This window comes from Pogona vitticeps, chromosome 2 (assembly GCF_051106095.1).
Source record: "Pogona vitticeps strain Pit_001003342236 chromosome 2, PviZW2.1, whole genome shotgun sequence".
Taxonomy (NCBI): domain Eukaryota; kingdom Metazoa; phylum Chordata; class Lepidosauria; order Squamata; family Agamidae; genus Pogona; species Pogona vitticeps.
The window spans coordinates 195192584-195207806 of NC_135784.1; the positions used below are offsets into that span (position 1 = coordinate 195192584).

The 15223-nt window shown below is 40.2% G+C and overlaps 1 protein-coding gene across 1 annotated transcript; it reads right to left on the bottom strand.

Moving 5' to 3' along the window:
- Positions 1 to 2467: 2467 nt before the first annotated feature.
- On the bottom strand, positions 2468 to 12460 carry LOC110088904 (serine protease 1). The gene is made up of 5 exons (XM_020811533.3): positions 12319 to 12460; positions 9617 to 9782; positions 6179 to 6432; positions 5080 to 5216; positions 2468 to 2702 (listed from the first exon to the last, which is right to left on the bottom strand). The coding sequence occupies exons 1-5, from the start codon at positions 12356 to 12358 to the stop codon at positions 2547 to 2549; spliced, it is 753 nt and encodes a 250-aa protein (XP_020667192.3). The 5' UTR covers positions 12359 to 12460; the 3' UTR covers positions 2468 to 2546.
- Positions 12461 to 15223: the final 2763 nt, after the last annotated feature.

Sequence of the window (15223 nt, forward strand, 5' to 3'; positions counted from 1 at the left end):
TCTGATGAAGTGTCTGTTCGTTCTTTAGTGTATCAGTCCATGGGATGTGAAGGATGTTCACTGGGCGGCACCCTTCTAGGCTAGAGGAAGTGTCCGTCTGTCCAGCATTGACCAATAAATTGTTTAAAATTCAAAGAAAGCCCTGCTTTCTCTCTGCTGAGAGTTTTTCCCCCAGAGACTATTAACGGCTGTTAATGATGGTTGGTAGAAAAAATATCTATTAAAGTATACTGAAGCAGAGTTGTTTAAAAGCAGTCATGCAAATTATTAGTTTGTTATTGATATATTCACAATACTAAGTAAACAGAACATTTTTATTATGCACACTCTGTTTATCTTAGTGAATCATTGAGAATGTAAGTGCCAGTTAAGGGACAACAGAGGCCAAAAATTATCCTGGCAGGATTTTGAAGCTTCATAATTTGTAATTAAAGCAGAGTTCCAAGATGGAGGATGCAAATTGAAATCATTAACTTGATGTGGGGGGGTATCAGGTTTCACCTTTATAAACTAGTGTGGGCAATGTGTGGTCCTCAAAGGGCCCAAATGCAGCTGCTCAAGCAACATTGCCCCCACCTAAATTAAAAATATTTTGAAAAATATGCCACAAATCCCCCTCTAACTCTTTTAGGGGGACAGATCTGCTGTGTTTTGTGCTCTCTTGGCCCATTAACTCCTCAAAACTGCTTCATTTGGAAAAAAAAGATGCTAGAAACTGCTGGGTGCTTTTGCAGCAAACTTTTCTCATGTTTCTAAGGAAAAAATGGGCATCATGGAACCAAGAAACACTGTCAAAATGGAACCCTGGTGTAGAGGTGAACACACTTCATTTGATAGGTTGGTTTGCTATAGAAAATACAGTCAACTGGTTTTGTCAGATGCACAGCCCCGCTTTCTTTTGGAAGAAGGTGAGAAGGAATGTGTCATGTACATTATTATAGCAAAAGTCACCATCCACTGTTGACTAGAACTTCTGCTGGTCCCACCTGGTCTTCCCGAGCCTTGTTCTTACAGATGCCTAGAGAGGCTCCGAAAGTGGCTGCCAGAAATCACGCCCTCTTGGTTGTGACCCCATTTTTGTGGACCAGGTTCCCACTAGAGATCAGTCAGGGCCCTTCCTTGATTACCTTTAAAAGGATGTTGAAGACAGAGCTTTACAAGGAAACATTCGGAGATTATAACAGGATTTGGTTTTACTCTCTCTTTAGCATTCTTGCTAGTGTTTGAGGGTATTTCTTAGGTTTTTAATTTTATTAATTTTTAGTTTGATTATTGGTTTTGTTATTAGGATGTTTGGGATTGGGGAGAATGGGGTGGTTTAGAGTTATAGTTAACCGCCCGGAGTAGTGCATGTCACTAAGTCAGGTAGAATTCAAAGGTATGAAATAAATAAACAAGCTAGCTGGAACTAGTGATGCCACCAATCCACTTCCTCTCATTTTCACAAAATTTTACACTCTGTTGACTGGGACTTTTTAAAAACATGGGCATATGTGGAGGAAGTATGAACAGTATAACTTTTAATGAACATGAGGTGTTGATTTAAGTATGCCTGTTTGGGGTTATGGACAATGTACATTTAGATTAAGGTATATACGATATATATATTTAAAATCAGACAATTCCCCCAAAATGCAGGAAAGAGGTTCCAGGCCTAGTGTGAATCAGTGTTTGATTTATATCCTGTCAACTGAACTGTGAAGGGAAAACTCATCGCTGTAAAATGGTGTTATATAGAGATGAAAAGATATACACTAGCCAAAATCCACGAGTAGGCCCATTGAATCAGCAGAACTTACAATCATTGACTCACTAAATCCACATTGATCTAATGGGTCTAAGTTGCAGCATATTACTGGATTTTAGCTACTTAGTCCTGTTTTTTCACATACAGTATGTTCAGAATTTTGTTTTGCTTTTTTCCCCTTCAGAAAAAAAAAATTCTAATGCTTCCAGCAGAGGGCAACCTCCAACTGTAATAGACCTAAACCAGGAGGCAAAATGTTTGAATGTTTTGGAACACAGTTCGGTGCTTCAAATTAAACCTGTCCATGAACAAACAGGATGCATGGATATTTTGATTTTTAAAAAGTGACTTCTTTCTGCACTTGACACTTTAGGGAAGCTAGGGCAAGATGGCTCCATTCCAAGATTACATTGCATTAGAACACAACACTCAGTGCTGAAAGGAAATAAAACGTTGTGAAATTTGATTTTTGCACTGCAGTGGGATCATGTTGTTCCGGATACATCATGAGGATTTTTCCCCCTCTTTTGGGGTACATTCAAGATTCCCTTGGAAAAAAATGCTGTTTGAATAGAATGTTTAAATGCTTAAGAAATACGTGGAAGTAAATCATGAGAAAAGTAACATAATTGAAGGCTGCCACATAGATATGTTGTACCATCTGCACAGCTGAAATATTATTACAAGGGGGGGAAAAAACCACAAACGAGGATATTTTGGTAATATAGATCTACGTATTTCCTTGATACTCTTTATTAAGATGAATTACACAGGAAGCAAAGAGAAGCTTTGGGTTGAATCAAGCAGCATTAGCAGCAATGGTCTCCTCGATCCAGTCAATATAGTTGCACACCTTGGTGTAGACTCCAGGGTAACCAGCCAGAGCGCATCCCATTCCCCACGAAACAACACCTTGGAGCTCCCCGCCACATACCACTGGGCCGCCAGAATCTCCCTGTAAGATAAAAAGGAATAAAGCGTGTTTCACACAGGTTCCCACTCAACTCTGCTTTGGCTTCGCCTCCTGTCCTCTCTCTTGCTTCCTGCATTTACTATGAACAAATCATGCTGCTTGGCAAAATCTAGCCGAAACTCATTATTTTCCCTCACCGCTCAGTGGACCTTGTAATGTATCTCCTCAAACCTATATTGTTTCCATCCCATGTGTTTATTGCACACACTCTTTTTTCTCCCTTCTCTTCAAATCTATGACTAATAAACTATCTTCTTCTTTCTTCTAACCTTCTCCTAGATCCATCCCTTCAGTCCTTCAACTCTATAGCAGAGAGGAATCTAGAGATTTCTTTCCAGTGGTCTTTCAAGGTAAAGGTAAAGGTTCCCCCTGACATTTAGTCCAGTTGTGTCCGACTCTAGGGGGCGGTGCTCATCCCCGTCTCCAAGCTGTAGAGCCAGTGTTTGTCCGTAGACGGTTTCTGTGCTCACGTGGCCAGCACAACTAGACACGGAACGCCGTTACCTTCCCACCATGGTGGTACCTATTTATCTAGTTGCATTTTATATGCTTTTGAACTGCTAGGTTGGCAGGAGCTGGGACAAGCGACAGGAGCTCCCTCTGTCGCGTGGATTTGATCTTACGACTGCTGGTCTTCTGACCTTGCAGCACAGAGGCTTCTGCGGTTTAACCCGCACCACCACCACGTCCAGGTCTCTCAAGCCAAGGCCAAATATGAACTCGGAGAGCTTATAAAACCCTGCCTTTCTGAGAGAGGCTGCCATAGGCAGAGGTTATTTCAAGAATTAGGATAATCAGAGGAGGCCTTTTTCACAGGTACATTTGTTGGGACACAGGAAAAGGCCTTCTCTGTTGCTGCTCCCAGGCTTTGGAACTCCCTCCCACAGGAGGCCAGGCTGGCTCACGTTTGCTGTCCCTTCTGAAAGCAGGCAACAACCTTTTTCTTCAGGCAAGCTTTCCCTTAGTGATTGCCTGCCTGAGTAGGATTTTTAAATAGATTGTTGTGCCTTTCTACTTTGAATGTATTTTTGGTGTTGTTTTTGTTTATCATGTTGTAAAGTGTTTTTGTATATTTACTGTTTTTAGCTTTAAATATTGTCTTCTAATGATGTAAACCACATTGGGTCTTTTTAAAGGAGAAAGGTGGGGTAAAGATATTTTAAATAACAAATAAATAAATTTCAGTGAAGCTCAAAAAAGGATTTACAGCATCTCCTACCATCCTTTTGTTTGCACACGCCAAAAGACCTGACATCCCCTGATTTATTTGTTTTTAAATTTACAAAATATTTGATTAAGAATTATACATGTCAGTCTCTTCCCCAGTTTCTCCACTAAGCTGGGGAAGAATAAGAATAATATTATTTATTTTATTCATTTATTTATAATACTTTTCTCCTGCTTTTCTCCTTTAAAAGGACCCAAGGTGGCTTACCTCATGAAAAAGGCAATATTTAAAAGCTTAGACAGTACGTATAAAAATATTTAAAAAGAACTAAACAAGTATGATATTAAAAATGGTAAATAAAATCAATACTAAAACACATTTAAAACAACAGAACACAGCAGTCTATTTTTTTTAAAAAAAAACACCTTCTCAAACCACCAGTCATTAAGGAAAAGCCTGCCTGAAGAGAAAGGTCTTTCCATGCTTGTGGAATAAAAATATGTGCACATCAGACGTGTATTTTAGAAATGAAGTTTTCTCTTGCACTCTGGGGTACTTTCCCTCATTTTGTGCTTTTTAGGCCAAACTAGAAGAATGGTGGCAGAGTCGGTTAAATTTACAGCCAGTTCTCATGGCAAAATTGTCAACAAGCAACAAATAACCTGGCAATGTAACAGTGTGGAAGGACACACCCTGTAGCCTGGTTGTTTCAAGTTCACCAGGAGAATTTAATCTGTCAGTAAGTTGGAAGTGGATCCAGCTGCTGACTTTATCTTCAAAGGTAACTTGCAGTTTGACCATTAGCATGTATCTCTACTGCCACCATAGAGAAAAGATGGAGGACCCAGAGTCAGCACAAAGCATGCAACACAAAGGGATTCAGCAGCATACCCATTCAGGACCTGCATTTGAGTGCCTTAATAATCAGTGACTGTTTTCAAATAAACCTCAGCAGTTAATTTTCACTATTCATTTCTCATCAATAGGGCCAGTGTGTGGTGTAGTGGGTAGAATGTCAAATGAAGATTATGGAAGCCTGGGTTCGATTCTCTGATTGCTCATGGAAACTTCCTAAGGGGTGGCAATGACAAACTACTCTTTGAACATCTCACATACAGAGGAAACCCTGCTTGGCGCAAATCAGAAGACACTTAGTAGCACACAACAGCAACACTTGTCAAGTTGGCTCACCTGGCAGGAGTCTTGGCCACCCTCTAAGTATCCAACACAGATCATATTGTCAGTGATTTGTCCTGGATAAGCGTCTTTGCATTCTTGTTCACTCAGGATTGGAGCATTCAGGCACTGCAGAAGATCGGGGTAGTTTACTGGAAGGAAAGACACACACAGAGAAGGAACGTAACCAAGAAGTTTGTAAGGTTAAGCAACAATGACGTCTAGTAATGCAGGTGCAAGCACTAGTTGGCTGTATGGGCATATATTGTATATATGATATCAAGGTCCCACTGTGCAAGTCTTAGGGGTCATTTCCCACAATGAGTAGGAAGCTTGTCTTTTAATCCACAGGTGATTTACCAAACCTTGCCTATTGCTGAAGTCCCCCAGACAAAGCATGGATAGGATTCATGAAAGATTTAAATTGTGTCCATATTCATCAGGATGCAGTGGGGTGAAGTGGTTAAAGTGTTGTGAAAAGGCTGATCAGGGTTCAAGTTACCAATGAAACTAATTCAGGTTATCCTACACCAGCACTAACCTCTCAGGTTAACACATCTTGCCGGGAGAACATGGGGAAAGAAAGGAACACCATGTAGGCTCCCTTGAAATCACTGTAGGAAAGGCCAAAGTTTGTAAACTAATTATTGAGCACCACAGTACAGAGTGCTGTCCTCTGAAGATGCCGGCCACAGAGACTGGCGAAAAGTTAGGAAGAACAACATTCAGAACACGGCCAAAGAGCCCGAAAAACCCAGAACAACCATTGGATCCCGGCCGTAAAAGCCTTCGCGAATACATTAATTATTGATAAATACCTACTCATATTTTTTTTAAAAAAAAACACAACTTTCTTAGTCAAGATATAAACATAACTTTAAAATGATTTCTTAATGATAATAATTGATATAATTTTAATGTGATTAATTAACTTGGGCTTAGAATAGATGGCAGAACTCTTGAATAATTTACATAACTACCAAGAGAGCAAAGTCTGTACATATTCAGCTAATGTAGGATAACAGCAGCATAAAGATGCCCTCAAGTTACATGCTCTGGAGAGCTAGGTTGGAGCCATAAAACGATGGGTTAATCAAATCTTACTCCTACTCACCACCATTGCTGAGGGTGTTGCCCCATCCTGAGATCAGGCAGTCAGTCCCAGCAGGCGCACAACCGGAACTCAAGGCAACGGGTGCGATCTGTGCAGAAAGTTCAGCTGGGGTTTCCAGTCTAATGAGCATAATGTCATTATCCAAGAGCCAAGAATTGTATTTTGGATGGCGGATGATTTTGTCAGAATTGATGAATTGTTCTCCCCCTTCCTGCAGCTCAATGTTGTGCTCTCCGAGTCTCACTTGGATGCGACTGCAAAAATCAACCAAGCAATGGGTGTGTGAAGCTGTGTCTGAACTCAAGCTGAATGAGGTTTGGAGGCCTCATGCCCCTGGAGCAATGTAACCAACAATCAGCCAGCCAATCAACCACACAAGCGAATAGCCAGGCAACATCACATCTAATACTAATACTAATACTAATACTAATACTAATACTAATACTAATACTAATACTAATACTAATACTAATAAACAACAACAAACAACAAACAAACAATGACGAAGACGACGACGATGATAATGATGTGCTGTCAAGGCAGTTCTAACTCATAACACCCATTTCAGGTTCCTAAGCAAAGAAAAGTCAGAGGTTTGCGATAGAAGGCCAGTGGGGAACTGAACCCCCAAACCTTGGCTCTGCAGCCAGGTGCTCCAACTCACTGAGCTACCCAGACAGCTTCACCAATTGAAGTGGGAACTTTGTCGCTACTCCAGACAATAGCATCCATCTCCTCAATTCTTTCAAAAAAGAGCCTCATGTAGCAGTGGTTAAGCTGTACTGCAACAAAACTGTGTTCACGACCCAGGGTTCAATCCCAGGTAGCCAGCTCGAGGTTCACTCAGCCTTCTATCCTTCTGAGGTCGGCAAAATGAGTACCCAGCTCGTGGGGGGGGGCAATGTGTAGCCTGCATAATTAACTTGTAAACCGCCCAGAGAGTGCTTGAAGCGCTATGGGGTGGTATATAAGCAGCACACTTTGCCTTGCTTTTTTGTTACTGGTGTCTGTCTTGTCACAAGAAGGGTTTTCCCATCTACACACTGCTTTTAGGATTGACCATGTGTTATGACATTTTGTATATCGTCACATCCCATTTTTCCTTCCCCCCTTTTCCTCTTTTTTTCTTATCTGCCACTCCCCCCCTTTCTTTAGGTTTGGAAAAAAATTCAAAAGGAAAAGCACTTCCTCTTCTCACACAAATAAAGAACAATTCAGGAAAATATAAATAAATTCAAACTGAGAAGCTTGAAAAGGAGAGATGCCTTCTGAGGTTCTATGTCCAGGCCTGAGTCCACTTTAATCACAGAGGAACACAACAGTGCACGACACAACCCATGCTTTTTGGTCCTAGGTTGGATGCTTGAGGTATACATAAAATGAATGTGACCTTTTGTCTTTCCATGACCAACAAAGAACTTTCTGCATGTTACAATTCAGGAAGACATGTATACCCTGGCATGGCACTGATCTACGGAACTGTGAAGTGGCTTATGACTTTCAAAACTTCACAGAAAATTGATCTGGGAGCGTCTTTCTGAATGGGTTTGGAGTAAGGACTAAAACCAGCAAGTGTGTACTTACAATGTATAAAGAACTGTGGTTCTAAAATTTTCCTTCATGGATACTATAATCTGGCAGAGACTTTTTTTATATAAATGCCTGAAGGGATGTCCTATGTGTGTGGTTTTTTTAAAACCTTGTCTGCCAAGCTGTTATTTACTTATACAATTTATATGCCACACCGCTCTTCATAATATTCATCCCACCATAATTTGGTGGATAAAATCCCACTGCTTTACAAGATTGCTAAGGAGAACTTCACAAGCAACTCTAGCTATCTGCTTAATTGCCTTATGGTGCAGGGGTTTTATTTGGAGGGGGGGTTAGTGAGAGTTCATGGTTTGTGGGAGCCATTGTCATGAGACTGAAGGAGAATGGGACTTGTAGTCAGAGATTAAAGGAAGATGGGAGTTGTAGGCAATGAGAAAGAGAGAAAATGGAGTCTGTTAGGTTTTAAAACTGAAAGGAAGACATGGGAATGTGAGAAAGGCAGAGAGATTGTTTTTCTTAATTTACAGCCAGCCTGGTACAGTGTGGATCCTGATAAGCAGACAAGCACAGGAAGTGCAAAGAGTACAGACCCAACAAATTCTTTCCTAATTGGAATGGAGATTAACCACCTGCATCTTCATGAGAATTATGGTGGAACGGACAGTTACACCTCTTTGAGTTCATTGGTTTATGGTCAAAAAGAAGGAGGTCCAAGTAATGTAGAAAATGGACGATGGGTTATGTGGGAGAGATTCTGAGTCTTGTGAACTTCTTGTGGAGTTCTTGTTCTATTCAAAATCCAAGATGATGGATTGATGGTTTGAGTATGTAGCTTGAAGGAGAAAGAATGTAAGGAAAGGAAAGAGGGAGATGGGGCTAGCCCACTTTAGCCCAGTCTAGTGTTTGTTATTTTTTTTATGGGAATTCGTTGTTATATTTAACTGTGTATTCTCTTGAACATGTTCTTTATGCTGTGCTTGAGCAAAAACAAACTGTTTCTGTGAAACTATATATTTTCTTGATTAAAAAAAATCATAAAAGTCTTCAAGGGTGGTGTCTCGTATCAGCAGGGTTTGGCTAAATCCAGAGGAGTGGTAACGGCAATGAATAGCTACCAGAGAAGTCCTAATTAATTGAGCTGTTGTGAGTTCTAAGGAACTACAAAGCCCATTTGTCTATACTTGCAAAGTAAAAGTAAAGTGCTCTTTTAAAGTCACACTTATTTTAGGCGCAAAGGCTACGTACTGATGGAGGTTGAGGACTTGCCCCAGCGTAAAGGTTTGTGGCTGAGAAATTCCCTGACCGAAGGATCCATGCTCCTTAGAGAGATTCGGTCCCGACAGCCACAAACCACAAACCATCACAAAGCACTGGTTTCCCAGTTCGTGCCCATCTCTAGAAATGACCTTGTGGGATTAGATTCATTGGCTTTTACACTTTATCCCCTTCAGACATTCTGCTAGAATTGAAGATTTGGGGAGTGGGGCCAGCCAAAAGGAAGACAATGAGGGGGGGCGCTCCCATTTTCTCCTCCAAGGGCACAATATATGTATATCTAGAGAAGAAATAAGTGAATGGAACTGCTATTTTCCATTCATTTCTTTCAGTGCTCTGTCATTTTTTATTTAGTGGGCTTTGCTGGTTTATGAAACACCTGGAAAACCATACAAAGTTAAAAAAAAAAAAACAGAAAAATTAGACACAGCTTGCACAATAAATATGAGGCTTTACCGAGTGCGCTGAATTACACAATAACCCAAAGCTGTCCAAATCCATTCTTACTCTCCCTAAAATTTTAGTTTGTTGAATTAGAGCTTACCTACCAATTAGTATAAAAGGGGGGAAAACAGATATAGGAATAGATGTAAAGGATCGTTCACTTACGATTTATAACAATGAGCAGCTGAAACCACCCAGCGGTCGTTGATGAGCGAGCCCCCACAGAAGTGGTACCCAGAATTCAGTGAAGCCTGGTAGGGCACAGAGTTTCGCTGGCAGGTGTATCCTCCCACTATCTTATCATCATCATCACCACCTGAGGGGAAAGCAGCTGGAAGAAACATAGGAGTAAAATTAATAAAAATTACAAAGTTGCCTTCAAAAACGAAGTCCAAAGAGGTACAATTTCTTACTCATAATGTGGTATGACTTTGAGGCCACTTTGACAGTGGGAGTGGGAAGTGGTCACTTCCAGAACCTTCTGTTTTTCAGCCTACATAGAATCATTCCTAAGGAACATGTAACTTAAGGAGCGGCTTCCATTATGAAATAAATTGGGTGATGGATCAGGGTTTTAAAAAGTTGGTTTAAAATTACGTGATAATCATGCAGGTTTTAAGTATATTTGTGCATCCTCTTAGGAAAACTTTTAATCTGGTTTTAATTTGTGTTGCATATCAGTCAAGGGAGCTGTACAGGTTTTCAGAATTGTTACATTTGAGTATTTGTCCGCCTCTCACAGCCAGTTGCTGCTGTGGTGTTATTTTTACTTTTTAATTTCTTGCAATCTGATATAGCACTAGAACAGAATGACAGGTAGGAAAAAAATTAAAACAGAGGTTACCTGGCAGTCCAATACATGCACATGTAGACAGACAGACAGATGACAGTCAGACAGACATATACTTATAAACACAGGGGGTGGATAAGGAGAGGAACATCTAGCAAGGGTTGAAACTGACTAGAGATATTTTGGCTAGATCTGCAATCCTAGGCCTGCCAAGAGACAGACAGAGTGCAGGGGCTGAAATTGACCAGTGACATGACTAGGCTTGCATGCATGCTTGTGTTTGTGAATGTGTGCACACAAACTTACACAAGGGGTGGAGAAGGAGAGGGAGTATGGAAGGCACACTAGTGAGTGGCAATCTCCACAGACACAATTTACTCCAAAAGCGGCTGAAATGATTCCAAATATATCAATTTGACATCCAAATTAAAATAATCCTCTGGTGGGAGAGTAAAATATCTTGCTTGTGATCAAAATTACTCACTTCCCTGTCAAAACAATCTGTGTTTCCATGTGTGTCATGTAGTCACCTTCTTAAGAATTTATTTCAAACAAACTAAATCTGATTCAAATACTCCCCCCACAGTGTAATTGCATTCGTCCTGGTCCTTAGGAATGGGAGAATCTGTTTTTTTTTTTGTTTTTTTTTTACTATGTGGCACTTTACAAGCATGTGCATAGAAGATGCCAGCTCTGTTTTGTTTTATATTAATCAACAATTTTATTTAAAAAAATCACCTAAGCACTGACATTTAATTACAAAGTGTATATTCTTTTTGTTGAAACTTTTGCAACCTCACATGTAGCCTGTAGTTTGTTTGGCTGGGTGGACATGTTTTAGGCTGGTGGGGGGGAAGTGTCAATCTATCCAGCAATAGCCAATAGTCCCCTCAGCATCTGAATTGAAAGAGTCCCGTCTCTCTGCTCAGTGCTTCTTTTCCCTCTCTAAAGTCTATTGAATCTACTGTTGAAAGCAGTCGTGTTTGTAAGTTTGCTGTTGATCTGCTCACAACTATAAGTTAAGAAAAATGTTTTTAATTCTTCTTCCTATTATTGTCTCAATGTGAGTTATTGAGACTGTCAATACCAGTTAATGAGAAAAAGGGTAGCATCTTTTGAGGAATTTGAAGCTATTTTGCTCTGTGGATCCCTACACTTCTAGAGAAATTTAATCAAAATTCTGCAACACCTTTCTCTCTCAAAATATACAGTGTAAATATATATTCAGCAACTTTTTTTTAGGTGAGAGTTGTGACCACAAGTGGGACGTGGTAGTGATGCAGGTTAAACCGTAGAAGCCTTTGTGCTGCCAAGTCAGAAGACCAGCCATCATAAGATTGAATCCACACAATGAAATGAGCTCCTGTCGCTTGTCCCAGCTCCTGCCAACCTAGCAGTTCGAAAGCATGTAAAAATGCAAGTAGATAAATAGGCACCACTATGGTGGGAAGGTAATGGCGTTCCGTGTCTAATCACGCTGGCCACATGACTACAGAAACTGTCTACGGACAAACGCTGGCTCTATGGCTTGGAGACGGGGATGAGCACTACACCCTAGAGTCGGATACAACTGGACTAAATGTCAAGGGGAACCTTTACCTTTACCTATGACCACAAAGAGGTCAGAGATATTTCTTCTACACTCAGTAGATGAAAGTAAAATTCCACAAAAATTGAGATTCTTTCTGAGATTAAAGATCCAAAAATGTAGACAAAGACTAGTCATTGAGTTGAATAATGTGGAATCTAAAGATGCTATAATGGATCCAGCTATTGCAGAAGTGAGGGAATCATTTCTGAATGTTTCTCCGTGTAAAAGGGGAAAAAAAACTCCCAGCAGTTTTAAGAGAAATAGCACATCAAGGAGAAATTAACTATTCCCACTTGTTCCCTGCTGTGCTAGATTTCCATTTACAAAATGTTTTGAACACAAGGAATCATTACAAAAATATGACCCCCCCCTTTCCAAATACAATCTGAAAATGATATTTCTCATACGTCAAGACCTTTACACTTTGTTCACCTTGTTCTGTTACCTGTGTACATCAGACCAAAGCCATTAAAAAAAAATTCTTACCTGCTGCTCCCAGGAAAGCAAAGATCAAGAGGAATTTCATGGTGCTACCGGTAGTTTTTTGCAAATTGGAATAGGATCTTCTGAGGAAATCCTTCCAAATTTATACCTTGCTTGGGATCTTATCTCTTCAGCCCAAGGTCCCTCCAGCTTCATGCTTCTCAGGATCTTGCGTAAGTCCTCTTAGAATACACAAGGTGATAACATGATTCCAGCTATCATGAATCTCAAGCAAAACATTTATCAGAATGGGAAAAATAAACAGATTATTGTGAGCCAGGACTGAGCTCAGTGAATTAGGAAAAAGTTAAGCAAAAGATGTAACTTTTTGTGGCAAATTGGCATAAGATAAGGAATCTCATGGAACCAGTCATGTATACAGTGGTGCCTTGCTTAATGATGATAATCCGTTCCAGGAAAATCGCCGTTAAGCGAAAACATCGTAAAGCGAAAATAAAAAGCCCATTGAAACACACTGAAAACCTTTCAATGCGTTCCAATGGGCTTAAAACTCACAGTCCAGTGAAGATCCTCCATAGGGTGGCCATTTTCCCTGCCTATACAGCGAGGAATCCGTCCCTAAACACAGCAGGGAGCCATTTTATTTTCCCGGTGGCCATTTTGAAACCGCCAATCAGCTGTGGAAAAATAATCATTTTGCGAAGAATTGGTTCCCGAAGCAGGGAACCGATCATCGCAAAGGGAATTTTCCCCATTCAGACCATCGTATTTGTCGTAATGCGGGGCAATTGTAAAGCGGGGCACCACTGTATTCAGGTTTCTTAACCTACAGCAATTTGCCTCTAAAAATTACAACCACTGTTTAAGGATGCATTTGGACAATAAAATTTTTCAAGTTTTAAGCCATTCTCCATCCTGAGGCTTAAAAATGAGAAGAAATGGAAAGTGAAGAAAAAACTAACAGGAAACACAATAGGTAATGCAGCAAACTACGTCTTGCATTGCTACAAGTAATTGTAGCTAATCACTTTTTAAACATTATAATAGGTGCTGGGAATGAATTATTTGTAACAAGTAATTTACCTGGCTCTGGTGAACCCTTTCAAGTGCTCCCATCTCTTCTGTTTTATATGGGTTAACCCACAACTAGCCATTTTGAGCACAGCATTGGAAAGCCTTCCTGAAGTCTACGATGTGGGATGCTATGACCAATAAATGTCAACCAGGCTTGTTCTCAGCTTGGGCTAGACTGTGCAAATAAATCCTAAATTCAATTGCTAATCCCATCTAGAGTAAACTGATTTAAATCAGTTTTTGAAGGATACATCAACATTGATGCAAATGCCATTGGTTCTTCTGATTAATAATAACTTTTATTGTCAATGCATAACATGTGTGCAGTGAAATTGAATGAGCCTCCATTGGTACAACCACACAAAACACAAAAAAACACAGAATACATTCAGACACAGAATGCATTCCCCCATAATCCTACTTTGGGCTAGCAGTAGGATTTAGGGTACAGTGTTCATTTTTCTCCAGTCTCTTCCAAAAGGTACCAAATGGCCCGTACTCTTTAGTGAGGGGTGAATGGTTCCATATCAGTCAGGCCAAGCTCTGCACCAAATAATTGACCGGATCCTGACATGATAAAAACTTCCATTGAACACTAATTTATCTCTACTATATACACAACTCCGAAATGAAAACTCTTGACTATTGCCAGTTACAGATTTTTGTTTCCCACAGTCAATTCTTGACAGAGCAGCTGATTTTGGCATTTGGAAACATGGAGGATAAATTGCTTCTTCAGAGAAATCCATTTGTTGAAGGAGTGCTCCCTCAAGTGGTGAAAAAGCAATCTTTGTAGAAATAATATCAAGAAGAGAAGCACATAATAATGTTATTTCAGAAATGTGAACAATCATTTTCCTGGCATCTCTAAGCTTCCAGTTACACATTACAAAGGAGAACATGTTGCTGGGCAGAAAATGCTGTAAGAGCAGGCAATATATGTTACTCTGAACTTGTGCCTGAGCCCTGCAATTTCTAGGATAACATGTGCCAGAGAAGGTCATATAAATGCTTGCCACCTTATTTCTTTTGACCTTACCCTTCTCATGTAGCAGCTTGACACGCAGACAGAATCCTGTTTTCATCAACCTTTCCAGCCTGAGCAATTCCAGGTATTTCCATGTGTGTGTTTAAAGTAAGGTTTTCTCCAAGTCATGCAAGGAAAGCTTCAGTGCATTCATTTTAAAGTGAAGTGAAAACGAATTAAATGGGCTCTATTTGGTTACATTTTTCATTTATTTTAAAATGGATACGAGACCCTCCCCCCATGAATGTATAATGCTCACAACCCAATGAATGATAAAAGTGTTTGTTTTATTTACTTCGTGGGGGACACAGATCTTCTTGAAGAATGCAAGAAATGTGAGCATATTCAGGGCTTCCCTGGGAATCAACAGTGCCCCCCCCCCCGGTGATCCTTCTACTCTAGAAGCACTATTGGCTGAAGAATTCACTCTGTATGGGGAACAAAACTATGATGATAAGGATGATGATGCCGCATTTCTCCCAACAAGGGACCCAAAGCGTCTCACAACATTAAAATTTACCCAATTTAAAAAGACAATGTTAAATATTAAAAGATAAATTAAACAATGTATGATTTAAAATACAATTAAAAGATGAAAACATGAAAACATAAAAATATCAAAATATCAAAGTCTCTGCTGAAATGGGGTTCAGGTATTCAGTTGTAATTGTTAAAGGCCTGCCTGAAAAGGTGACTCCTCAGCTGTTAACAGAAGGGTAACAGGGAAGGGCCCATCGTGATCTCCCGAGGAAGAGCGTTCCATAGCCTGGGAGCTGCCACAGAGAAGGCCCTCTCCCGTCTCCCCATCAGCTGTGCTTGTGCTGGCAATGGGACCAAGAGGAGGGT

Excerpts from the sequence above, each read along its gene's own strand:
- LOC110088904 (XM_020811533.3), bottom strand. The coding sequence starts at position 12,358 with ATGAAATTCCTCTTGATCTTTGCTTTCCTGGGAGCAGCAG. Across the intron at positions 9,783-12,318 it reads TGCTTTCCTGGGAGCAGCAG|CTGCTTTCCCCTCAGGTGGT; the intron begins GTAAGAATTTTT and ends TGTTTCTTCCAG. Across the intron at positions 5,217-6,178 it reads CAACACCCTCAGCAATGGTG|TAAACTACCCCGATCTTCTG; the intron begins GTGAGTAGGAGT and ends CTTTCCTTCCAG.